At 40.8% G+C, this 27,375-nt stretch overlaps 1 protein-coding gene across 1 annotated transcript in view; it reads left to right on the plus strand.

Annotated features, from left to right (window-relative positions):
- KCTD16 (potassium channel tetramerization domain containing 16) overlaps positions 1 to 18,369 on the plus strand; it is a 265,676-nt gene extending 247,307 nt beyond the window's left edge. The window contains exon 3 of the mRNA XM_059417828.1: positions 17,915 to 18,369. Within this exon, the coding sequence (XP_059273811.1) occupies positions 17,915 to 18,369 (455 nt within the window). The remainder of the gene's footprint in view (positions 1 to 17,914) is intronic.
- The last annotated feature ends 9,006 nt before the right edge of the window (positions 18,370 to 27,375 follow it).

A 27,375-nucleotide genomic window follows, 5' to 3' on the forward strand; every position in this document is an offset into this window, starting at 1 on the left:
ATATGTGATGAATCTGTGGTCATATAGCCTCATTGATAAAAAGGTGTTTCATTTATTTGCTCACTCAAGTGACCAGTGTGGGGTGGTGGTATATGCCAAATATTTTGCTCTTCCTTGGGCATAGAAGATGAAAGAGGATGGCCCCTGTTGGTGAGGGCCCCTGAGTTTGATGTAGGGTCCACTCAGAGAGTACAACATGGTGCTGTAAGTGCAAGAGAGATGTGCCCAGGTGAAAAGTGAGAGGACAGAAGAGAGGTCAGTAACTCAGTTTCTAGGGCCACCAGGGTTGGTTATGGTAGAAATCAGAAGACTTTCTGAAGAGGTACAACTACACTAACTCTTCCCTGATGAAGTACCCAGGCAGCAGGACAGTGTGAGTTGTCAATGAGTATTTTACTAAGGAGTAAATATGGACAGCGGAAGGAGACTAGATTAAGGAGAGGCTCAAATACCAGGTCAAGAATTTCCCGTCCTGCTAGGGAGACTAATCCAGTGCCAATGAGACCAACCTGAAGACTGACAGTGAGAATGATGGTAACACCAAAGATACAAATTTTCCCTCAAATTTATATGCTGTGATATTATTATAATTTTGCAAAATATATTCATGAATATCCTCATTTGAGAGAAAGAACCTAGCAAGGTGTAAGGAGGGTAATAATACTGTCAAAAGTAGGAATGAGAAAAATACGGGGATTTTAGGAATTTGGCCAAAGTTAATAGAACTCGGTAGGGCCTGGGACAGATAAGGGCCTGGGACACAAGTCTCATACCGTAGCTAGTATGGCATGCCACCTTCCCATGTAACAGAGGCACCTTTGCTCAAGGCCTTCTGAAATGTAGGCCAGCCATCTTCTCATCTGTGGGGAAGTTCAGTGGGACTTCTGTTCAGTAGAGTAGGACTGGGTCAAGGGTCAGCCCCATTGATGGGTAAAGAAAACTCGTATGGTATGTATAATTCATTCTCTTTACATGAGGGAAACAGATAAGGAATAATCTGTAATCATTAGTAATAGGTCGGTAGTTATTAATTACTTATAGTTAGTAATAATATATATTGCTAATATATTATCTGTAATAATAATAATAACTGGTAACAACAATGACAAATATGTTTAGTTCAGGGGCCAAACACCAAGGAAAGTACTCTGCATTTACTTCTCAACCTCATGAGGCAGGTACTGCCATGGCTCCCGTTTTCCAGGTGAGCAAACTGAGGTTTGGCACTTGCACAAGTCACGTGAGTGGTAAGTAGAAGTGTGATTGGTACTGGGATCTATCTGATGTCACAGCCCAGGCTCTTCACTACCATGTGAATCTGCCACTTGATTTACACAGCACCTATACTCTACCATATGTGAATTGTTGGTATTTAATAAACCATATGGAAACTTCTTCCTCTGTTCCAAGAATTCTGCTGCAGAGGCTGTTATTCTGTAGATGAAGGAACCCTGTCCTAAAATGTTTACTAACTACTACTTGGTCCTGCTGTTAAAAAAAAAAAAAAAAAAAAAAAGGAAAGGAAAGGAAAAAGAAAGATGCAGAATGTCTTGGATGCTAATGCAATTTGGTTCACTGTTTTGTTTTGTTTTACTAATCCAGCTTCATGGGCTGGGATGTAATGGAAATATATTAGGAACCCTGTTTCTTGAATAAAAATGCACAAACCAAAGGAATAATATAAAGCCGAACATGTTGAAATTTGTTAATTTTCATTGGTGTTTGAACTCCAGGTTTTGCTTCTGTTTCTGACAACCCAGAGGATGCAGAGCTGTCTTCCTGCATTTCAATGTGTTTGCAGCTATTCTCTCTCTGCCTCTGGTAGGGAACGCACAATCAGGTACTCAGATGTGACAGGATGATGGAAATGAGAAAGTGAAGATGGTACATGGGAAGGAAGTAATTAACCAGAATGCATATTTATCATAGTCTGTCATTGTTTACAAACAATATAATGATTCCTGATTGTAGAATTAAACTCCAGGCTCCCCGTTTGTGAAGTCAATCAAATAACCCCAGCAGGTGCGGATCAGCTGAAGGACTAACCAAGGAAGTCTTCTGATACACAGGATAGGGCTAGAGACAGTGAGAACATCTTCTGTCAAAAACAGATTGCTTGTGAAAGATTTCAACAATCCATGGATTGGGATGTCTTTACTGACATAACCATGGCATAATGGGGAAGAACTGAATTTATAAACAGAAAAATTCTCTGCTCTTATACCCAGCTTAGACCCTTTGCTTTCCTGAGCCTCACTTTCCCAAGCTGTAAAGTGAGAATAAAGAAATGTATGTCATAGAGTACTTGGTCTCTACCTTTACTCCTAGAAGTCACTGTTACCTTTTGCCTGGACTCTGGAATAGCCTCCTAACTGGCTTCCCTACCTCCATTCTTGCTCACCAATAATCCATCCTCTAGAGAACAAGAAGATTAAGCTTGTAATAAAGATGAATTAAAGTTGTGTGATTCCTCTGTTAAAACCATCTATCGTGAGACACCTGGGTAGCTCAGTTGGTTAGGTGTCTGCCTTCAGCTCAGATCATGATCCCTGGTCCTGGGATAAAGTCCCAAATTGGGCTCCCTGCTCATTGGGAAGCCTGGTTCTCCCTTTCCCTCTGCCCCTTCTCATGGGCTCTCTCATTCACTCTCTCTCTCTCTCTCAAATAAAGAAGTCTTCTAAAAACAAAACAAAAACCCATCCATCTTAATGCCCTGGTATAAAACCCTAACTCTTGATTGTAGCCTTTGCAGTCCTACTGGGTTTGGTCCCAGTCTGTTTCTCTAACCTCATTTTCTATACTTCCTCCTCTCTCACCACATTCAAGCCATGCATACTTCCTTTCTGTTCTCTGTACATGCCATCTTATTCCGACCTCAGGACCTTTGCATTCAAAGCTCCTTTTGCCTATAATGACAGCTATATGATCTTCACAGGCTGGATTCTTTTGGACGCTGGGTCTCTGCTTAAATGTTACCTTTTCTGGAGTTGTCAACTGGACACTCCATCTGTTGATTTCAACCCTCTCTCCCCAACTCTCTACATTATATTATCCTGTCTTAGTTTCTTTGCAGCCCTCAACACTATCTGAACTTTTATTATCTTTTACTTGACTATTGTTTATCTATCTTATCAGAATGTAAATCCCTGTGGCTAGGTCTGAACCCATTGCTTAGACAGTGTCTGGTAGAGAGCCATCAGATATTAGTTGAGTGCTGATTGAATAAATACAAGGATCAAATGAGGTATAATGAATGAAAGTGGTTCTATAATCTATAAAGTATTATACAAATAGTAGGTTTCATAATTTATCTCCTAAGTCATGACTCTTCTCAAATCTTTGTCAGAGTGGAATGAGCATAATTTTCAGTCAGAAAGTCTCTTTCAAATGGGAACTTATATTTTATATTTTATAAACTTATATTTTATATATATATTATATATTTATATATATTTATATAAATATGCATATTTATATAAATATATATTTATATATATTTCAAATGGGAACTTATATTTTATATTTTAAGTTCCAGGAATTAATATTTTAATGAAAGACAAGAATAACAGAAGACTAAAATTGAATGTCTTATAAAATATGTAAAATATCTTACATTCATATTGCTGAGGTCACTTTTCTGTTTTACACCATGCTACTCTGTACAAGTGTATGGATGCAAGCATGTCACATGGAAGTGTTGAAACAGACATCTTTATGGAATTAGAGGAGAAGCATGGGGAAAAAATGGAATTCGAACTAGTGTTGTGAGGAGAGAGATCAGGCTTTATCAGTTTGGATCTTCTAGAGGCCCATAAGAATTCCCAGATATAACTCATTACCTTTATGTTCCCCTAGCTACCAACCTTTTCCTCATTCTGGCACCTTTTCATGTACTTGGCTTTTTGTATATTTTCTTTGGAAAAAAGTATTCACCTCCTCTGCCCATTTTTTAATAGGTTTTTTTTTTTTAATTATTGAGTCATAGGAGTTTTTTATATATTTTGGATATTAACCATTTATCATATACTTGGCTTGCAGATACTTTCCCCCATCCCATAGGTTGCCTTTTCATTTTACTGAATGTTTCTTTAGCTGTACAGAAGCTTCTTAGTTTGATATAGTTCCACTTACTGATTTTTGCTTTTACTGTTTGTGCTTTTGGTGTCATATTCAAAAAATCATTTCCAAGACCAGTTGTCAGGGAGATTTTCCCTATGTTTTCTTCTCCAAGTTTTATGGTCTCAGGGTTATGTTTAAGTCTTCAATCCTTTTTGAGATCAGGTAATCCGTGTCAAAATTCCAATGGCATTTTTGCACAGAAATAGAAAGAAAAATCCAAGATGCCAGGCTGGCTCAGTCAGTGGAACATGCAACTCTTGATCTTGGAGTTCTAAGTTAAACCCCCAAACTGGGTGTAGGGTTTACTTTAAAAAATAAATTAATTAAAATTAAACAAAGAAAAATCCTAAAATTTATATAAAGTCCCAAAATATCCTGAATAGCCAAAGCAATCCTGAGAAAGAACAAGCTTTCTGACCTCAAACTATGTTACAAAGCAATAGAAATCAAAATAGTATGGTAGGGGCACCTGGGTGGTTCAGGTGGTTAAAGCCTCTGCCTTTGGCTCAGCTCATGATCCCAGGGTCCTGGGATAGAACCTCGAGTCGGGCTTTCTGCTCAGCAGGGAGCCTGCTTCCCCCCTCTCTCTGCCTGCCTCTCTGCCTACTTGTGATCTCTGTCAAATAAATAAAATCTTAAAAAAAAAAAAAAGGTATGGTATTGGCATAAAAATAAACTAATAGTTCAAAAGAACAGAATCAAGAGCCTAGAAATAAACCCTCACATATATATGGTCAACTAACATTTGACAAGGGAGCCAAGAATACTCCATGAGGAAGGTATTTTCTTCAATAAATGGTACTAAGAAAACTGGATAACGACATGCAAAAAAAAAAAAAAAAAAGAAAGAAAGAAAGAAAGAAAGAAAGAAAGAAAGAAAGAAAGAAATTGGATTCCTATACTACTCTTTTGTTTCTCTCTCTCTCTCTCTCTCAGAGATTTATTTGGGCACCTGAGTGGCTCAGTCAGTTAAGCAGCTGCCTTTGGCTCAGGTCATGATCTTGAGGTCAGGGGACTGAGTCCCCCTTTGGGCTCCCTGCTCATCTAGGAGTCTCTCCCTCTCCTGTTGCCCCTCCCCCTCGCTCAAGCTCGCCTCTCTCATGCTCACTCACTCTCTCTCTCTCTCTTTCTCTCTCTCACATTTATTTGAAAGGCAGAGAAATAGGGGAACTTAAGCAGACTCTGCTCTGAGTGCAGAGCCCTGTGCAGGGCTCAATCACAGAACCCTGAGCCAAAACCAAGAATCAGAGGCTTAACTGACTATGATACCCAGGCACCTCTGTTTGGGGTTTCTTTTTAAAAAGTTCTTTTCCTTGGGGCACCTGGGTGGCTCAGTGGTTAAAGCCTCTGCCTCCCACTCAGGTCATGATCCCAGGGTCCTGGGATCAAGCCCCCCATCGGGCTCTCTGCTTAGCGGGGAGCCTGCTTCCTCCTCACTCTGCCTGCCTCTCTGCCTATTTGTGATCTCTGTCAAATAAATAAAATCTTTTAAAGAAATAAAAATAAAATAAAATGAAGAATAAAAAGTTCTTTTCCAGCCATTTTCCAAATGTAAACAATTAAGAATGTGTTGTTGCAGATCTGATTATCAGTTAAGAAGAGGGAATATATTTAATAACCAGAGACCAAGAAATGTAGAATTCAGATCTCTTTCAGCCTAATTTCCCTATGATTATCAGAGGGAGAATTGTTTTCCATCCCTTGCTGTCTGAAAGTCATTAGTGCCAATTAATGTTGGTAGCTTTTGCTTTCATTTATATTGGATATACCTGTCAAACCACTTCAAAGACTGTTTTAAGTGAATTAACCATGGAGGTAATGGTGGATTCCATGATTTTGGGGGGGGTGGGCTCTGTGATTAAAGGATGTTTCTCCCCATCACGGAAGAGTGAGTTGGGCAATTTTATGAGGTTGTGCATTTGTGTGTAATTACTATGACTTACGAGAAACAGGAAGGGGTGCCTGGGTGCCTCAGTCAGTTGAGCACTGGGTTCTTGATTTTGGCTCAGGTCATGATCTCAGGGTTATGAGCCCCAGGTTGGGTTCCGCATTTAGCAGGGAATCTGATATTCTTTCTCCCTCTCCCTCATTCCCTCCCCCTGCTCATGTGCAGTCTTTCTTTCACACAAACTCTTTCTCTCTAATAACTAAAATCTTAAAAAAAAGAAACAGGAAAATCATATATAAAGGTGTAACAGTGAACTATCATTACTGTTTTATCCTCTTTCGAGAATTTACCGTCTTTCAGGAATTCTTACTGCCCTTAGAGTCACTGCAGCTCACAGACGGCAATTCTTGCCCCAGAGCTATTGGGGGGGGGGGGGCAGATGGGATGAGAGCTTACCTACTAATTGTTCTTCAGTGATGTTTTCCTAAATATTATCAGTCTGTGCAAACGGGATCAATGCTTTGGTAAAGAGCCCATAATGACACAAGAAAGCAGAGATCTGGGTTATGTAATAGGAAAACAAAGAAAAGCAGAAGAAATAAGAAGTTACCTATCTGGTTACCATTATTGAAATTACCTTTTAAGTATTTCATGACTGTGACTGCTATCAACATTGCCAATTTAGGTATCAAGATAAAAATTTAAATTTTTCTTTAAAAAAAAAACCATTATTCGATGGGCATTGAATATATTCTAGGCACTGTAGGCATGCTGTGGACAAATAGCATTTAATTCTCATCCTCCTACAAAAGAAGTACTGTTATATCTAACATTTATAGATGAGGAAACTGCAAGTCACCAGCCGAGTTGTGCCCCATTGTGGTGTCTTTGATTCTAAAGCCCAAATTCTAAACCACGGAGTTTTAAATTACTGCCTGACTTGTTATGATGGAAATTCCAAGCCTGCATCTCAGCTTGTCTCTTGAAGATTGAGGTTAGTTGTTTACCAGCTCTATCCCTTAGTTAGCTCTTCTGTAAAATGTAACAGTAGAGCCTAATCCATAGGGGTGTTTTAAATCTCAAATGAGATTCTGCAAGGAAAGTATAGAACAACACTTGGAATGTACTAAACACTCAATTTAACTTCGCTTATTAATATAGGCTGTAGCTGTGTGGGGAAAGTCTTTGGGTAGAACCACCATTGTCCCATTTTGAAATCCTAGTGAAAGGAACAGTAATGAACCAGTGGCCAATTAGCAGAGATAACATGTTCAGACAGAGCTGCTAAATTGTGTAAATCTTACTCTGTTATCTGAAGATAGCCTGGCGGAGATGAAGTGTTTTTTCCATTTTATGAAAGGTGAAAAGGCAGCTCAGTTTTCTTCACTTCCTTTTATTTGGCCTCTTTCGGAACTTACTGTGAATGGAAGGATTGTTTCTGCCCAGTAAGCTCCTTTCAGAGAAGCAGCGTTTCATAGGAGCATCAGAGTATAACCGTGGAACAAGTAATAGTCTTGGAGTCAGATCTACCAAAAATCAAATCCTAGTTTCACCTTTTACTAGCTTTGTGACTCATGAGCAAATTAGTCAAATTTGTGGAATTCCATTTTCTTACCATAAAATAAGAATACTACTTACCTTAGAACAGTAGTTCTCAACTAGAGGTGATTTTGCTGCCCAGAGGACATTTGGCAGTACCCAGAGCTTTTTAGTTCTTCACTGAAGAAGGGAGTAAGTAGAGAGTAGTGATAGAGGCCAGGGATGGTCCGCAGATACAGATCCTGTGATGTACAGGATAGCCCCCAGAGCAAAGAACCATTCTGCGCAAATGTCAATAATGGGAAACCTTGCCTTAGACTGTTGTTAGAGTAAAGTATTTGTAAAGCACTTAGCATACACATGACACGTGGTACGTTCTCGTTTTTCATTAATGCCTTTTGTGAATTCCTAGGCTTCCTCTGTCACGTCCAAACATTGTGATAAACTAATTCACACTGAGGTGTCAGACTTGTTCTCACACCGTGGGTACAGGCACTTTAAAAGAAGGCCTTTGAGATGTGGACTCTGAGTAAATCCCTGGAATTTGAGTCTTCCTGAGAGCTGGGGAAGTGTGGTCCTTTGGAGCCTCCTATTCAGGAGGTGGGAATTAGGTGGCGGAATTCCTTAAGTCCCTTCACTGGTTATCATGATTCAGTGAGTTGGTGCAGGTAAAGTGCCAGGCCCTGTGTCTGGCTCAAAGTTAGGTACAAACACCACCTGGGTGGTTCAGGTGGTTAAAGCCTCTGCCTTTGGCTCAGCTCATGATCCCAGGGTCCTGGGATAGAACCTCGAGTCGGGCTTTCTGTTCGGCGGGGAGCCTGCTTCCTCCTCTCTCTCTCTCTCTGCCTGCCTCTCTGCCTACTTGTGATCTCTGTCTGTCAAATAAATAAATAAAATATTAAAAAAATTCATTAAGCAGTATTAGCAACTATTCTATCTTAATTAACTGGCAAAGGGGTTTTTTTCTGTACGAATTGGGTGCGTACTTGAGATACTGCTGACTGCTTCCAGGGCAGCTGTGGTGGCACTGATGCATGGTGGAGGGAGACAGCGTGCCCACACATCAGGAAGAGCAACCGTGACACTTCATTTCGCCGCTTTCAGTTCTTTCTAGTCAGCTCAGAGAGCAGAATTAAGATTTCTTATATAAGTATAATGGTAACAGTCCTGTGGATTTTCAAGTTGTTTAGTTAGCTGATTACTTCTAAAAGTGACTGAAGTGCTGAAATCACTGGGGCTATCATGTCTTAAAGTCAACACTTCCACCTTTGGGGCCTATTAGAATTTTTAGTATTTCTGATAGAAAACTCTCGTGGGGGGTGCCTGGGTGGCTCAGTGGGTTAAACCCCTGCCTTCAGCTCAGGTCATGATCTCAGGGTCCTGGGATCGAGCCCCGCATCAGGCTCTCTGCTCAGTGGGGAGCCTACTTCCTCCTCTCTCTGCCTGCCTCTCTGCCTTGTGATCTCTCTCTCTGTCTATCTGTAAAAAAATTAATAAAATCTTTAAAAAAAAGAAAAGAAAAGAAAACTCTTGTGGTATTGAATACTGTCCCCCCAAAAGAGCAGAGGCTTTGTACTAATAGATCTGAATTGGAATCTCAGTTTGTCACTTCTCCACTTTTTAACTGGATTGGGTAATTGGCCACTTTGACCTACAATCTCCTCTTCCATAAAAAGGAAAGAAAAACATCCACCTCATATAATATTGTGAAGATTATATATGGTGTTGAGCACTATAATCAGCACAAAGGGGGCCCTCAATAAATTAGATCTATTATAATTATGCTAAGTTTCTGTTTTTGGAGGTATAGCTGTTACCCATGCCAAGATTGGCTGTGTACAACAGGTGGCAGGAGAGCCTGAGTGTCTCCTGAGAGTGTTAGTCAGCTTTGTTGGAACTAGGTAGAGAAGAGGTACCATTCACTAAAGAAACTATTTACCTATAAAGTAGTTTAGCTATGTGGGAGTACTTGCCCTTGAAGAACTGGCCAGCGTTAGTGCTAGAGTTACACAAGTGCTAGAGAATGACACAGGTAAATTAGACAGTCAGTTATATGAATGTGATGTTGTGTTCAAGACTCTTACCATATTTAAGACAAAACTAACTCATAGAGAATTTCGGGTTTATGAAATTATAAGCCTAGGAATGGGGCCAACTTGAGACAACACAGACACAAGTCAGTTCTATCTCTTGACTATGCTCAGTTTTGCCTGTCTTGCTTGGCTTCTTTGTGCATGAATGTCCTCTTGCCAACCTGTAGGGAAGGTGCCCAGTGAACTCACGTTCCCCTATCTTGGCAACAGCACGTATCATAGAATATATATTACCCATAAACTCCAGTGGCTCAGTTTCATTGAAGACTCAGGTTCACATAACTTGGGTCTCATGGTTGAAACATGGGAAGTTCACATATGGATCAGATGTCCTCTCCTTGTGGCTAGGCATGGCAGTATGGGTGATGGTCCTTTCAGGACCACATGGAGTTAGGAAGAGGTAGTTCCCAAAAGGGAGAAAAATGGTGTTTCGGGCACCTGGGAGGCTCACTTGGTTAAGCGACTACCTTTGGCTCAAGTCATGATTCCAGAGTCCTGGGATCGAGTTTCCCACCAGGCTCCCAGCTCCATAGGGAGTCTGCTTCTCCCTGTGACCTTCTCCCCTCTCGTGCTCTCTTTCTTAAAAAAAAGGGGGGGGGGAGTGTTTCTACTGAAAAGGGGACAAACAACCCCTATAATAATGACATACACATTTCATTCTATGAGACAGAAGACCCTTAGATGTTGATTGAGAGGTGTTATGCAGGGGGGAGTTGTTCGGACCCCTAGTTCAAACTCTTGAAAAATCAGTAAAGAAAAATGTAAAGGGAATGGCCACGCTAGAGGCCCTGGGTAAGAAAAGGGATCAGGATGGGCTGTGGGACTTGCCTATGAAACAGGGCAATGAGGACTTTGGGGGCAGGAGTTACTATGTAGGATCTTAACAGAGAAATGCTGAGACTAGGAGGAGGAAATACAGTAGGCAGGAAGAAAGGAAGAAAAGGGCAAGAAGTGCCTGGAAAATGAGGTAGGGGTGTTATCCAGGAACATTAGAAGAGCAAGGCAATAGGCCAGGAGGCCAGAATTCAGAATTTCCTGCCTTATAGCACACCATCACATTGCTTTATTCAGAGGGAAACCCCACAACTGAAAATCCTGAGCTGGGAGGGTATGACTGAGCATCACCACATTGGAGAACAGTTATGAATAGAGAGACCCATGATAGAATGGTTAGGAAAGTTAATTTTTACTGAAGCTGTATAATGGCTCTAAGGATTTTTTCTGTGTCTGTGTCAATAAAATAATTGAATGATGATCAGTTAAAAAATTATATATGTATGTATACACACAAGCACATACATACATTGATTCAATTCTGGATATGCCTGTGGATCCTGCTGTTAACCTATGCCGGTCAGCACATTGTTGTTACATGCCTAGTGGTATGCCTAAATATTTTCCATTTTAACTACTTCGGCATGTCAAGATTTCTCTTTCCTCCGTGTGTGTGGAAGCTTTACTGTCTCTTTCACACACCCTAAACCAAAATTTATTTTCTGTGCCATCATCCATCTCCTCTCCCGTTCACTTGTCATGCATCTACTACGATGTGCCCCAAAACGCTAGTCTGTATGTGGCTTGGAGTTTGCCAGAAAGGAACAAACATGGGCTCTATAGTCAGGTGTGGGGAAACAGACATTGAACAAATAAATGTAGAAACACCTCCCTAATTACCCATGGTGATGGTGCAGAAGAGGTAAGCTGGAGATTGGGACTGGCTTCAACTGGGGTGGGGGGTAGAGGTGAGGCTGCTCTGAGAAAGTGATGTCTAAACTGAGCATTGGAGGACAAAAAGGAACTAAACAGGTGAATATCAGAAATACAACTGTTTGCGGCAGAAGGAGAGCAAATACAAAACCCTAAGGTATAAGAAAGGGCAGCAGGGCAGGAACTGAACTCAGTGAGAGCTTTCTGTTGTTTCCATTTCCCAACTCCTGTGTCTGAGCACAGGTTCTGGCAGGTCAAGAACTGTCTTTCTTTTCTTTCCCATCCCTGGCAGGGTCAGCACACTCTTATTAAGCTGTTGTCTCTCAGTTCCAAATCCACTTCTTGATTCTGCCTTGTGATGCTCGGGCTGCGATTCAGCTAACCACACTTTGCATTGGCCCAGCACGCTTCCCCTTGGGGTCTGTGCTGTCACAGGGTTTGCGAGAGAAAGGCTGGAGGACAGGAGCAGAGGAGGGACTCCTTGTCAACATGCTGCTCATCAGCATCAACCCAGCCGTTATTTGTTTATTTTATTACCAGAATAAACTTTATTTGTTTATTTGTTTATTTTATTCCCAGTTCGCAATTTTGTTTTGTTCTGTACCCTGCAGAGCCAGGCCCTTCAGAGATACCAGGACCAACAGGCAACGTGCCCTCCTTGGATGCCTAGGCATAACCTCCACATGGTGGCTCTTGCAAGCTTCCGGGTTCTGATAACCCCGTCTTCGATTTGTCTCCCCAGCCCTAGAAGTGGTGGCTGCCTCCTGCAGTCTTTCTGCATCTTTTTCACCCCTCCAGTACCTGTTTTACCAATGCCTTATATTAAATTCTCCCTATGAAGATTACAGGTACAATGCCTGTTTTCTCGACTGGCCCTGACTAATGTATGAGTGATTTTAACCGTCTGCTCTTACCCAACTTTGCCACCTCTTAATGAGGAGCCCCAGCTGGGCCCATCCAAGGACAAATGTCCAAGAGTGGAAAGGAAGCAAGAGAGGATGATTATCAAGCCGGAAAATGTATTTTCTCAGAAGCTTACACAGCCTGCCTATTCCCAGTCTCTACTACGAAATATCTTCTCCAAGGTTAGCAGAATTATAAAAACATCAATTTGGCCATTATTGACTTTTCAGCTGGGATACCAGGAAAGTCTTTCAGCAGCCTCCATAAATTAGATCTGGCCACCTAGCTCCCAGACTGGCAGGCTCCTCCATCATTGACAGAGAAGACAGGGGAAAGCAGTTTTCCCAGCTGTTGCTGTAAATGATGTGCATTGTGTTCACAGCCATTAGCAGGTGGAGAATTTGAAGTGTGGGTAGATTGCAGAGCTGCCTCTTTTAAAAATGCATAAGCACTTTGTGAGTTTGCTAAGTCATGTTTCACTCAGCTTGGTTTGAATTTTTCATAGGGGAGAAGTATTCTGTAGTCTCTCCTCTTTTATTCCTTCTTTATCAGTAAGGACATCTGCAGTTAGGACTATGGTCCAAAGGGGCCACATACAATCATACAACTTGCCTGACTGGTCCTCAGTTTTTCAGAGTTGTAAAATGTTGGAAGATTTGAGCTTTAAGGACTTAGGGTGATTTAGGGTCCTGTTCCTCCCTCCCACCCCTTAATCCAAAATACAGATTATTCCTGGCTCTGGGTTTGAATTTAATTTATGTGTTTTCAAGCAAATTCTTATTTCAGAAGACTCATCCATTTGTGAAATTGTAAGCACTGTGCAGTAAAGGAAACTTCTTTCCAAAACTGTCCCCTGGTCACATACTGTATGCCAGACACTGCACATGCTTGCAGCTACTCTGTGCTCCCACAGCAAATCCAGGCATTAGTAAATGTCATTATACATTTTCTCGATGAGTCTAGCGTCAGCATCAGTGCCCTTCCTCACATGATGTTCCAGCCAGACCTAAGAATTGATTGTAGAGCATATTGGGGGAAACATACCAAATCCTGTCGAACATGCTCCTCCTTTGTGTGGTTTATGTAGGTTCGTGCCTGGCTTTTAGTAGAGCAAATAGGTATGAATGAATAGAACATTTACTGGGTGCTTCAAACCATGAAGACACCTTTACATCAATTGTCTCATTTCATTTTTCTAAAACCTCTGTGAGGGAGATACTATTATTACTTTTAAAGATTTTGTTGATTTATTTGACAGAGAGAGAGATATCACAAGTAGTGAGAACAGCAGGCAGAGTGGGGGGGGGGGGGAAGCAGGCTCCCTGTTGAGCAGAGAGCCTGATGAAGTGCTCGATCCCAGGACCCTGAGATCGTGACCTGAGCCAAAGGCAGAGGCTTAACCCACTGAGATACGCAGGCACCCCGGGAGATACTATTATTAGCCTCACTTTTTAGATGAGTAAATTAAGGCTCAGGGAGGTGAAGAATTTTTTATCCAAACTGACAAATTGTGGGACCTGATTCTGGAGTCTGCAATCTGTGCTGCTGCATTATGATTTTGATACAATTTAACACGTGTGTTTGGGTCATCCATTCATTCTGCAAACAGTTATCAAACCTCTATTATGTGCCAGGCACCAAAAGTGATATAATATCCAACAAATTAAGCAGTGGTTTATTTAAAAATAAAGTAGAGGGCTGCCTGGGTGGCTCAGTGGGTTAAGCCTCTGCCTTCAGCTCAGGTCATGATCTCAGGGTCCTGGGATAGAGTCCCTTATCCGGCTCTCTGCTAAGCAGGGAGCCTGCTTCCTCCTTCCTCTCTTTCTCTCTCTCTCTCTCTCTCTCCCTCTCTGCCTACTCGTGATCTCTCTCTGTCAAATAAATAAAATCTTGAAAAAAAAAAAAAAGTAGAGCTATTGTGCTTTTTGACCATTAGCCTGTTAATAAACCCTTCAAAAGACATTAGACTTTTTTTTTTTTTTACCCTTTTAATATCAATAAATGAGACTTTCCTTGGGATGAAATGGTTTCTTTCCTACATCTGGCTAATCAGTTGTAACCTGTTTTCTCTTCAAACGGAGAAAATTATTCCAGTCGGTATTGAAAAACCTCAGCTGATGGGGAGCAAAAGTATATTGTAATGAGATCATAATTTGCTATAATTGGAGAGATTCTAGAATACCTTGAGTTACAGAATTGGCCCTTCACAGCTCCTTCCACATCTGCCAGGACTGGTGAGCACATGTCAGTGGGGCCGTGAGGGCAAGTGGGTCCACAGCCCACACACGTTACTTCTCTGCTATGGTTTAAAACCTCTGCTCTGGTCAAGTTCTTGGGAAGGGGGTAATGAGACAGACAGTGCTCCCCCCACCCCAAAAAACCAGAGTGGTTATCTTCTCACATTTAACTGGTTTTAAATTTCATGATGACTCTTCACACAGGACCTCCAGCTGCATTCATACCATCTTTTCCTTGATTTAATATATGGACTTCAGAAGCCTCCTTATGAATTGTCTTGCTGAAAATGTTAAAACATTCAAATGTTCTCATAAAATATTGAAACATGTTGTAGTATAACAGGCTTCACTAAAATTAAGTTGTTCAATTTCCCTTTAATAGTGATAGCTCCTAGAATAAGTAGAAAGTAATATTTCTATTTGCCTGGAAGCTGGAGGATCCCAGCTGACATTTAAACCCACGATCATCGTGGCAGTTCAGGGAAGATAGCTGCATCTGCTCTGCATTCTGGCCTTAGACATGCAGTGGAGGATTGTGTGCAGTTTTTCACAGAAACATGCAGGGCTCCCTCCCATGGTGGTGTTTGTGTTGTTAAATTGCCCTTTAGAAAAGCCTTAGTGGGGGGGGCGCCTGGGTGGTTCAGTGGGTTAAAGCCGCACAGGGCTCTTTGCTCAGCAGGGAGCCTGCTTCCTCCCCTCTCTCTCTGCCTGCCTCTCTGCCTACTTGTAATCTCTGTCAAATAAAATAAATAAAATCTTAAAAAAAAAAAAAAAAGAAAGAAAGAAAAAAGAAAAGCCTTAGGGGGGCGCCTGGGTGGTTCAGTGGGTTAAGCCGCTGCCTTCGGCTCGGGTCATGATCTCAGGGTCCTGGGATCGAGTCCCGCATCGGGCTCTCTGCTCAGTGGGGAGCCTGCTTCCTCCTCTCTCTGCCTGCCTCTCTGCTTGTTTGTGATCTCTCTCTGTCAAATAAGTAAATAAAATCTTGAAAAAAAAAAAAAAAGCCTTAGGTTTCCCTAAGTCATGAAACGACTTTACAGTGGGGAAGGTAACTCTTGGGGAGAAAAACACAGACTTGTCTTTCTACTGGTTCAGCAGGGTTTATGGCCAAAATAGTTCGTCATCTTGTTTTAAGGTAATGCGCAGGCATATCTCAGCACATATGTCTTCTTCCCCTGTCTCCTCCTTCCTCTCCTTTTTTTCTTCTTCTATTTTTTTAAGGCTTAGGTTAGTTTCTGAACTTTTCTCATAAAGAATCAAACTAGACCAGGTCTGGATTGATAATGATTACCTTGTTTTGACCCAATGCATTGGAGCCATTTCTCCATCAAGTCCTATTAGTCTAGGGATGGCTGGGTTTGGAGAGGTAGAGGCAGATTCTGCCTTTGGAAGAAGAAAAACGATACCCTCAGAATCTGGACTGGCAGAGAAAAGATTTCCTATTGCTGATATTTGCCGTCAGCAGCTGGTACATGTTGAGCAGTTTCTCTGTTGCATGGAAGATATTTACTGGTAATAGCCAGGGATAAGTAGGACGTTATTGCTGTGGTGATTCCTTTTGGCTAATTGGATTGTTGCATTTCATTTAGTGGGTCTATAAATACAATGATTACTCAGTCACATTTTAAAAAGTGGGTTGAAAGAGTGGATATACTTTAGAGATAATTTTGGAGTTGCGATTTATAAGGGACTTCTTTTTACTCCTTCTGGAAAATAAGTAAGTTTCCATAAATAGTTAAATCATTCAGTATATGGATGACAGGCCTTTAACAAGAAGACAGGATATAACTTTCCTATTAGTTTCCATTCTAGGTTTCCTCTACTTTGGCCATATTAGAGGTGCCAGTAAAGTAGGATCTTATTATAATGTGATTGATTGATTATGAGAGTAAGATATAGCACAAATCAAACTGGGTCTCCTTTTAAACATATGTAGATACTACATTATCCTTGTCCTCAATATTAGCATTATAAAGGGGATTCATTTCCTTTCATTTTTATGGCTTAAGTACAGTGAATTATATGAAATAGCCTAGCATTTAATGTATGATAAGTAAATAGTATCAAGTTCATGACCTAAGAAGACTGAATGTTCAGGGGATAGAAGGCTGGGAGAAGTGACTTATGTTCAGGAACTTGCTTTGTGCCGTAAGTGTGGATTTTCTAGCTCAGGGAGCCACTAGCTGTGTATCTGAAAAATGGGTCTGTCTCCAAATAGCTGATTACAGTGCGGTGAATCAATACTGAGGGGAAGAGGGAGTGAGGTACTCATGCTGGCTTAAATATAAGATAGTGGGATTATGTAACTTAAAAGTCCACTGACAGGACCAGCTCCAGGTGTGGCTGAATCCAGGTACTTAAACATTACTAGAAGGATACAGCCTTTATTGAGTTTCTATACTATACTCTGAGCCACTTGCTGGAATTACAACAATGGACACTTGACTATGCCCAGCTTGGAGAGTTCATGGTGAGTAGCTGAAATGAATAAAGTGAAAAAGAATATCATAATGTGATTTGTGCAATATTAGAAGCCCTTACAAAACAAAACCATAATTCAGAGGAGGAAATGATAAATATTTTTGAGGAGAGGTAAACAGACACTTCAGAGAGAGAAGTTAAACCCTGAACATTGTTTTTAAAGAAAAGCAGGAATTTTACCGTCCCACAAGTTGAAAAAAACAAATGGTTAGTTGCTTTGGTTGTGGTACTTGGGAAATCTGCACTCAAATCCCAACTCTGCCTCTTACAAAATGTGCAAACTAGGGCAAGTTTCTTAAATTCTCAGGGTCTTAGTTTCCTTGTATGAAATCTAGGAGTGGAGCTATTCGTAGAATTATCATGAGGCTCCGGTGAGATGATGGGTACCCAGAGCTTACTTGGGGGGCTGGCACAGAGTAAGCGCCCCCTGACTCTTGTAGACTGCCGTTGTTGTACTGGACTGCAATAACGTGGAGCTCTGGATCCAGGCTTAACACCAGCCATGGTAAAATCAGGTAGCATTTATTGAGAGTGTGCTATGTACCTCGTTAAGAATTTCACTTGATTTATCTATACTCTCTCGACAACTCTAGGAAGTAGGCAACTGATAATCCTCATCTCCCAGGGGAAGAGACAGAAGCTTTGAGAATGTAAGGGGACTGCCAAGGTGACAAGATTGGTACATGGTGTAGCTAAGTAGCTGGCTGCAGTGCCTGTGGACTGAAGCCCAGCATGCAGTTACGAACTTCCTTCTTGCAGTGCACTTGACTTTTAGGTGCTCATGTTGCAGCCTATCCTGTGTGCCACCCCACTTCTTGTAAATACATGATTGTGGACACTTGTAAGTGTGTGTGTGTGTGTGTGTGTGTGTGTGTGCATGCGTGCAGGTGCTGTGCGCTCTGGGCTGAGCTGGCTGGCATTAACCCCTTGGGTACTGTGCTTGCTTGCAGGTGAGCCTTCGAGGTGGTCACCCTCCCACTGCGACTGTTGCTGCAAGAACGCCACAGGTGACAAAGAAGGGGAGAGTGGCACATCTTGCAACGACCTCTCCACCTCCAGCTGTGACAGTCAGTCTGAGGCCAGCTCTCCCCAGGAGACGGTCATCTGTGGGCCCGTGACACGCCAGACCAACATCCAGACTCTGGACCGTCCCATCAAGAAGGGACCCGTGCAGCTGATCCAACAGTCCGAGATGCGGCGGAAAAGCGATCTGCTCCGGACTCTGACTTCGGGCTCCAGGGAGTCGAACATGAGCAGCAAAAAAAAAGCTGTTAAGGAAAAGCTCTCAATTGAGGAAGAGCTGGAGAAATGCATTCAGGATTTCCTAAAGATCAAAATCCCAGATAGGTTCCCTGAGAGAAAACATCCTTGGCAATCTGAACTTTTACGGAAGTATCATCTATAGGGGAGGGCTGGGGGTGGGAGAAGAAACCAATTGTGTCACCATTTGGAAATAAACCTCCTAACGAAATTCGTATTCGGAAAGGAAAGTAACAACTAACAATATGTTTGTTAGAACACAGTAGCCCATTGATATACTACTGCCTATTGACCTAGTTCACCTTAACATTTAAATCCACAGGGTAGATTTCTTTCCAGATGTGGAATGATAAGAAAATCTCTTTTTGGTTCCTTGTTTGTGTGTTTACTGGATACCATGTGCTGAGTATCTTATGTAAAATGAGAGCCGGCTACCGAAGAGTAGCTTAGAGGCTTTGGGAGTCCTTTATCCCAAACTGGGTTTTTCTCTCATCTTCTACCTCCCTCCTTTGAATGAGAATGTGGTAGAAAGAGATCTGGCCCAATGGCATATGTTTGGGTTTTTTAATTTTCCTTTTCCCTTTTGTTTATGGGGTAAGGGGGGAAATGGCAGATTTATATGACTTTTCACTCAAATCTATTACGTGCCAGTTTATATTGATGCCGTATGCATGAGTATTTGTGCAACACAAGCACAACGATGTCTGTACATACACACAGCACACATGTCCCCAGGGCCTGGATATACTAAGGGGAACACCCCTGCTCCCAGCAGCACTCTCTTTGACTACTTTAGACACAGATGAGCCTCTGCTCCCTTCTTAAAACCCTTCTGGGAAGATTTCCCAGCCTCTCTTGGCAACACTTTCCAACATCGAGTAACCCTGGTCGTCAACAAATTGTCTTCCTTATTTTGAAATTAACACCCTCAGGCTCCATTTTACAGTTTTGCTCTTTCTCTGCACTAGGAGAGGGTGAGAAGAGCTTAGTAAAACATTCTTTGTATTAAAGAAACAAACATTCGTATCCACAAAAATTATGACTCAGTGACCCCACACTCAGCCTTCTCTACCCTGAGCTGAGTTACCTTCCATTTCTCAATGTTTTCAGAGTACTTACTACCCATGTTTTAATGGTGTGGCCTTTTCATGTGACCCACATTCAGTTCTCTGCATCCCTGTGTAGTTGTGGAAGTAAGAACAACACACAGTACTTGAATAAGGGTCTGGCCTTTTGTTTCCTTGAGAGGGAATTGTATTCCACACATCGCCTAATAATTTCTCATGACTTTTTTTTACAACTACAGTGCTACGTTGTTACTTTCTTATAGCCAGTTTTGTCTGTGGGATTTGGGGATTTGGCTGTGCCTATACTATGATTTGGCTGTCATTTCCCTGATGTCTGTGAAAAGCCCAACTAGATAACTAAAGCTTCAGAATTAAGGTTTTGGCTTTCTAAACTATCTTTCTCGAATACATCTTTGACCTGTATAGACACAGCCAAACAGAAACTGTTGATAGCCATCTATCCGTATGACTCTGTATTCTACATGTACCAATAGCTCTTTCATAGGCTTGTGGTAAATGAAGATTAAAAACCCATTTTTATTTTTAGCATTCCTCATGCATTTCAGTGGGAACTTAAAAAATGATTTTTCAAGCATTATTTGTGTGCCAAGCACTCTTAATATTTTTTATTGTGTGTGTGTGTGTGTATGTATATATGTGTGACAGGTAATAAAGGCAACTAGATAATGTCTGTAGGAGGGAATATAATAACCAATTGCTTCCTCTTGAAATATTTTGTTGATGCACATTTATTATGTAGGAGGTTCTCTCATGGTTCCTGTTATGAGTGACCATGAGTACATGGTTATCTTCCTGAATTTTTTTAATTCTTACCCTCACATCTGGGCCACAGACTCAGCTGATGTTTTCTGATCCTAAGACTCAAATGGAATTTAAAGGTCTACTTGAGTGAAAAAGAAAGTTCATTTGGGGAGTTGAGTTGTCAGGAGAATTATCATTTATGATAATTTAATAATTCATTTATGAATTTAAGTGGTGTTCTTTTATGGGTTAATATATTAGCAGGCATTTGTTCTTAACTACAGCATAGTTTTTAAGGCTCTACCAATGTGTCTTCTTTCCTTTCAATGTTTCTTAATACCACATCATCCTGTTAATAGAGGATCCTGCAAGAATCACAGAATTTAATGGCTCAAATGGAAGTTGAAGATAGATAAAATATCTTCAAACTTATGTAGGTCAGATGATGTTTGTGGCCCTATTGGAGTCTGGGATCTGCATAAAGTGGCCAAGTTCCAATTTCCTTAAATTTCAGACCTAACTCTAATGGTAGTAAGATAGAGATACACTGGTAAGAACTAAAGAAGGAGGAAGAAATCAGACAACCCACTACTTCCACTGCCTGCTTTAAACAGGAAACCGAATACTGCAAAGACGATGTTCCTGGCATACTTTTTCTGTCCCTTGACACCTCATGAATTTTTTTCTGCTTAGGTATTCCTTATACCCTCTAGTGAATAAAACTAGTGGTAAGAAATCTGATTGAAACAATACTAACATTTTCAATTTGGACCATCTCTAGATGGACACCCACCCAAATATCCCAGATAGCTAAGACAGCAGCTAGATGTTTATTTGTGTGGGTGTTGGTAGAGAGATGAATATAGACCTGGTCAGTAAAAAGCTCTAAGGAGAAGTCAGTGGAAACATTCAGTCCTAGTTTGAGTGAAGTTATCAAGTAGGGTGTAGGTGGCTTACCACATTGAAAACGATTTCTGGGTAAGTGAAGTGAGTTAAAGAATTAAGTGCTCTATTAATCCTGATTCATGCCTGTTTCCCTGAGCTTAAAAGTTTTAAGAACTTTTAGTTCACTTCTGGACAGAACCATATGTGTGGTTCACCTCTTGAATATTGGTTATGATGGAGGTCATAATTTGCTGATACAAATAAACTAATAGCAGCAGATGGATCAAATGCATGAGGAATCATATACGTAGAACCCTGAATTAGGTGGCCTGGTGGGTAATCCTGCAATGCTAAAATCTGGTGACATTGGGAGGTCACTCACTACAGGTTAATGTGGATCTCCTGGAGTCAGGAATATATTTATCAAGTCGTCCTACCCACTATCGAAAACAGTTCAGCAGGAAAAGGGGAAGAGAGGAAAATAAAGCTGTGAGATTGCTGTGTTGGTGTGCTCTCCCTCCCCTCTAAGAAAAAGCTGCACTGAGATGTAGTCACAAAAACAATCCAGTGAAGTGGCCTCCGCTATATGCAGTGGTGTTACCCTTTGTGATCGTAGGCAGCTATCTGACTGGAAATGCATGCACGGCAAATTAAAACAAAAGGGAACAATGCACAAATCATGTGTTCCCTTCGCTCTTTACTCCCCCATAGCTATGTCTACCCCCGCCTGATTCAATTTAGGGAGAAAACAAATGGATTTTTCACTTTTCAGATGCCCCTGTGTGATTCAGAGGCAGCTTCATTCCCAGGTGCAGATGCGTGCTCTCCATGGTGGGTCCTCTTCGTTGTCAACTCCTTGTGCTTCTGGATTACTTTTGCTTCGCTGGCCTTTAGATTCCCTTCTGATGGTCCTTTGTCTCTGCCAAGCAAAACATGCTCCAGTGACAAAAAGAAAAGGCATATATGGTGGTTTGCAAAAGTTGCTTGACACCAACTCCCGTAATGGGAGCCGAACTTTGATTCTTAGACATTTTCCTTTGTTACAGATTTAACCTTCCACCTTTGTATTTACCATAATGATTTAACCCGGAGAGCTTGAGCGCTGGTATTTTCTGCCACTAGATATCATGTTGTGGAATCTTAATAACCTTGGTCTTCCTAGATAATCTTTGCTAGAATTAATAAGAGTCTTTCTGTGGACTTTTAGGAAGAATTCTTTGTCATCTCCACTTGACATAGCCATTTTCATAGGAAAAATGAAGAGAGTTATTTTTTCCCCCTGGTGACTCTGTGGCAGATAAATGTTTTCAACAATTTGCATGCTGGGTTATAGGTTTAGCATGCGCCATTTCTCTCTTTAATGTCTTGGTATTGTTGGCATCTTGCAATCTTGATGGCCCACTGTTCCAATTTATAGAGTTTTCATTTGTATTGTCAAAATAATACACTAGAGAAGGAATCAGAGTGAGTATTCTGTATTATGAGTTAAAATGGCGTTAATGTCATTTGTATAGGACTGTACAATGATTAATATCTGCAAAGAAATTAGACCAAATGAAACCTGCTGGAATGGGTTTGATTTATATTGCCTTCATCTCTCTGGTTTTAGATGAAATGGTTATTGCTCTCCACCACTGCCGAAAGAAAAGAGTCTGAAACTTTAATCACCACCATGTTGTGATGCAACCACAGAGCTTCTATGTTTGAAATGTCTATATTTCTCATCTTGCAACATGCATTAGAACAGAGATTCTTTCTTTGTGAGCCTCACTGCAAACTTTTTAGCAGTGATTTTCAATACTCACCATGCACAAAAATCATCTGTAGCACTTGTAAAAATGCAGATGCCTTTACCTTAGTCCCAGAGAGTCATTCAGAAACTTTGAGCTGGGCCAAGGAATCTGCATTGGGGTCCACCATTTCTCATGATTTTGATGAGATGGTCTGTGGACCTTCCTTTAAGAAATGCTGCCGTTGAGGATTTGACTGTGCAGAGGCCCACATTTTCTCACTTCCTTTCACTTTCTTTCCACGACAAAGAAGTCAGAGTTTGCGTTATTCATGAAGAGGAAAGGCCCAAAGAAGAGCATCCCAGGACCAGGGCAGAGGAGCATCATGACTCCTCTGTCCCTTCATCCTCCTGTCAGCCACCCTTTCCATTCTATAACCCAGCATGCAAATTGTTGAAAACATTTATCTGTATTTGTACATTTGGATTTTGTTTTATTTTTGGTTTTTTTTTTGTTGTTTTGTTTTGTTTTTTGACAAACTGAAAACCTGCATCAATATAGTTTTATCTAGGGGTCCTCTGGGTAGATGGGAGCACATCTCTGAGTGAGATATATCCTTATGATACCCATCAAGGAAGGAAAACATACGAACTTTCCCAAGGAGAGGTGTTCATTTCCAGGCCTTGTACAGTGTGAATCAGAGGAACTGGAGAACAATGCATAACTTAGTGGCGGTGTATAGGGCCCCAAAGGTGGTTCCATTAACTGAACATACAAACACCACCAAAATTAATATGGAATGATTAGTAAATTTAACTGTATTTCCCCAATAAACTCCTGAGTCATTGAATGGCTAAATTTGTCCAAACTGACTCATGCAGGATTATGAAACTCTCAGATAGCTGAGGATGCTGAACTCCAATATTAACTAAAAACTGCAAGCAAAACCCATGAGAGAAATATAAAAGAAGGAAAGGAAGAGTCCATTCAAAACAGTGGTCATATTTCATACGCAGCGACAAGAAGGAGATGAAGTTCTATACTTTTCCACTCTGGCCAGAAAGGAAGGCCATATTCTATTCAGATAGAAATGATTCTGGAGAGTTTCAATGATCCAGTTGGTTCTATGCATATAACAGAATAACTAGGCAGATAACAAATTCCCACATGATACGAGAAAGGAAGAATGAGTGGCTTAAATACATGCTTGTGGTGATCCTCCGTGAATATTTTAGTAAAGATGACTGTCCCAGGAAAGGGAAGAATGGCTAATGAAACTAATAAACCTGAATCGCTGATTAAGATTATTCGGCCAAGATTTTTTAAAAATGATAAACTTGATTTCGCTTTCTTCCCTCCTCGGCTTCCCAGGTGGGATCCCTTTACTGCCTCAGTTTCCTAACCTTTGAAAAATTCCTCTTGTGAACAAAAGGTGGTGTTTACTGGGTAAAGAATTTTTAGTTCCTAGACTGTCACCCTTGTTTTATTTAGGGAATCTACTTTGAAAAAGCTGAAGAAAAACGTGCCCTGGTCCTGCAGCTCTCAAGGGGTCTGTCCTGGGCTGAGGAGTGGTGATTCTCCTGTTAATCAGCCTCCTACAAGAGCTTACATGCCAAGTAGAGGGTTTAGTGTCTCCCTTTTCCAACAACCCCTTCCATCTTGTCCGTTTATTCTTAGAATCAACCTTTAGCTCATTTACCTGCATTTGCACAATAAAAACTAGCAGCCCTTCAGACTCTCTCTGCTGCTGGTGGTTGGCTCCATCCCTCACAAATGGAAGTAGGATTGATGCACAAGAAAGCAGTGGAGAAGAGTTGCTTTCTCCTTGCTCCTCTGTGTGAGTGGATGTGAGTGTGTATGCACACTCGTGCCATTTTTAGGTCGATGTCGGGTCAGTGGCTAATGCCCATGGTAACACTGTGTGAACGTGTGGGAAAAATCTGGTTTCAAAGTTTCACAGCTTTGTCTTTACTGTGGGTGTCAGTGCTTGAGAAGGTGGAGTCTCCTGATGTGAAATTTAAGCATTACAGTCTCCTGATGTGAAATTTAAGCATTACAGATTTCTGGGTAAAAATCAAACCCATTTTTATTCATATAGTCCCTAGTGGCAGTGGCATTTATTCAAAAAAAGTTGAAAAGGAAAGGAAAGAAAAAGAATGCATGCAAGCTAAAATATACGTAGAATTTACAGTGATCACTAGCAGTTTTTCTCAATTGCAGCCAGTGGTCAGTGGTTTATTCTTGTATGTGAGAGACAGAACCAATTTCAGGAAACACTCTTCTCTGATTTGTGTGGGTTATGTGTATTTAAGGCAGCGGCTCTCATTCAGGAGTGATTTTTGCGCCCCGGGGACTTTTGGCAATACCGGGAGACATTTTGATTGTCACGACTTGAGAGGTGCTAACTGTCATCTAATGGGTAAAGACCAGAGATGTTGCTGAACATCCCAGAATGCACAAAACAGCCCCCATGACAAATAATTATGCAACCCAAAATATCAGTAGCACTGAGTTAAGGGTTGGCTCTAATTTTCCAAAGCATTCTTACCACGTAGAGAGAAGACATCTGGGTCAAGGACAAGATGAAATGGCACAATAGTAATTAGTAGTACCTTAAATCAGTACAGGGTTTATTTGAGATTAGATACAGTTGTCCCTTTATACAGATGTGAATGCTGAGATTTAGAGAGAGAGAGGTCCTATTTCTCAGGGTTTCAGTAGTGATGGGGCAGGTGTGTGGTCTTCTGTGTCAGTTGCTTTTTGCCTCAGAAAAACGATATTTCAATGAAGTCATCAAACTTATAACAACTAAATGTGTTGTGTGTAAAGTGTTTTGGGAGCATTTTCAGTTCACGTGACCTGATTGGGGATGTTTTTCAAGCTGAGCAACCCTAAATAACAGGTTCTCAGAAATGAAACAGGAAAAAGGGGGGAAAAGTGCCAAGAATAGGCCAATGATTTCATCCTCTTGAACTGCTCATTGTATACTTGGTTTCTTTAGGTTCAAAATTCCCTCACTAAAGATGACACCTAGATCTTGGACAATATTATTGTCGGACTCATGCAGGAGGTCCCTATGCCCTTATTTTCAAAGATGTGACAAGTCTAAGAATAAACCTTGACTACTCAGCCGCCTTATATCATTTGTATGTACTGACTTCATTAAGACACAATACATGTGGGTGTCTTAATATTTGACATTTTTCTTTTAACTTACCATACCAATATCCCAGTGAAGGAATCAAGGTCAGAACCTTACATCCTCATTTTCTACAAGGGAAAATGTAACTCAGAGACTTTAAGTCATTCATTCATTTGTTCATACATTCATTAAACGGGTATTTGTTGCATGCCTACCATCTACAGGTCACTGTCGTGAGCATTATAAACTAGGGAATCAAATTTGTGATACAGAACTTGAATTCAGATTACCCAAATCCTAGACTTACATTATTTTTGTATGTAATTCTGACCCACATTCTAGATTTCTAATTTAAATACTATGTTATAAATAATGTATATTAAGGAATGTGTGCACATAAGTAATATGTGCCAGAAACTCTAATAAGTGATTTACATGCCTTATCTCATTTAATCCTGTAACAACCCAATGGAGTAGGGCCTGTTACTCTCCTCTTTTTACAGAGGTCAATGAGATGCAGAAATGTGAGTAGCACGTAACTTGATAGTGGCAGAGCCAGATTTTCCTTTGGGTTTATTGGACTCCAAGTCTGATGGTTTAACCACCTCATCATTATATAATGTCTCTATTCTCTGGATTTCACCTGTTTCTGGTTTCTGCTGCTCTAACCAAAAGATAGCCAGGAGGAATCCATCCAGACACCCTTCCCGAAAGTCATTAGCTATTTTAAATTGCAAATTCCATTAGACATTCATTTCCTTAGGAAATAAAGGAAAGACATATCTGGAGGGGTGATTTTGCCTACTACAGACTGTACTTCATGACACAAGCCCTATCAAAGGGCAATAATGTTACAGAACAAGTGTCTGGTGAATGCCGATATCCTATGTGTATCAGTATTCATATCCAACGTGGCAAGATAGATTCCAGGTTAGGACAGTGGCACCTATGCCCGCTTGCTGTGCTGGTTAGAGGTTACCAGGGCAAATTTCATGAGAAGTAAAATAGGTGTCTGTGCATGCACGTGTGTGTACGTGTGTGTATGTACTACTTTCACCTTTTGGCCTTTTGAACACTATCGATGTTTGTTCAAGACAGGTCAGAAATCCAAACATGATTGGCTGCCCCCAGCATTGCATCATTACTGTTCTAAGTTGAAAAAAAAGGCAGCTACAGAAAAGAAACTGCACTGAGATATGTGTGTGTGCATGTATGAAGAATGTATACACATGTGTGTTATGTATGTGTTTATATATAAATTTCATGTATATATGTATATATGTGTGTACATCTATCTAAATGTATATATATATATCTATACATACATAAATACACACATAAATCTCATAGTTTGAAACTGGGATTTTGAGTTGGAGGGGTTATTATTATTTATAATCGGTTTCGTAGATAGTTTAATAGAGTTCTGTTTTCCAAAATTCTCTCCCACTATGAATGTATATATTTATGATACAGAAAATATGATTAGAATACCTTGGTATAACAAAACCAAACAGAAGTGCATTTAAGGAAAAGCCAAACTTGTAAAAACTGGCTTTCTTATTTCA

Source organism: Mustela nigripes, chromosome 12 (genome assembly GCF_022355385.1).
Source record: "Mustela nigripes isolate SB6536 chromosome 12, MUSNIG.SB6536, whole genome shotgun sequence".
In the NCBI taxonomy this organism is placed as follows: Eukaryota; Metazoa; Chordata; class Mammalia; order Carnivora; family Mustelidae; genus Mustela; species Mustela nigripes.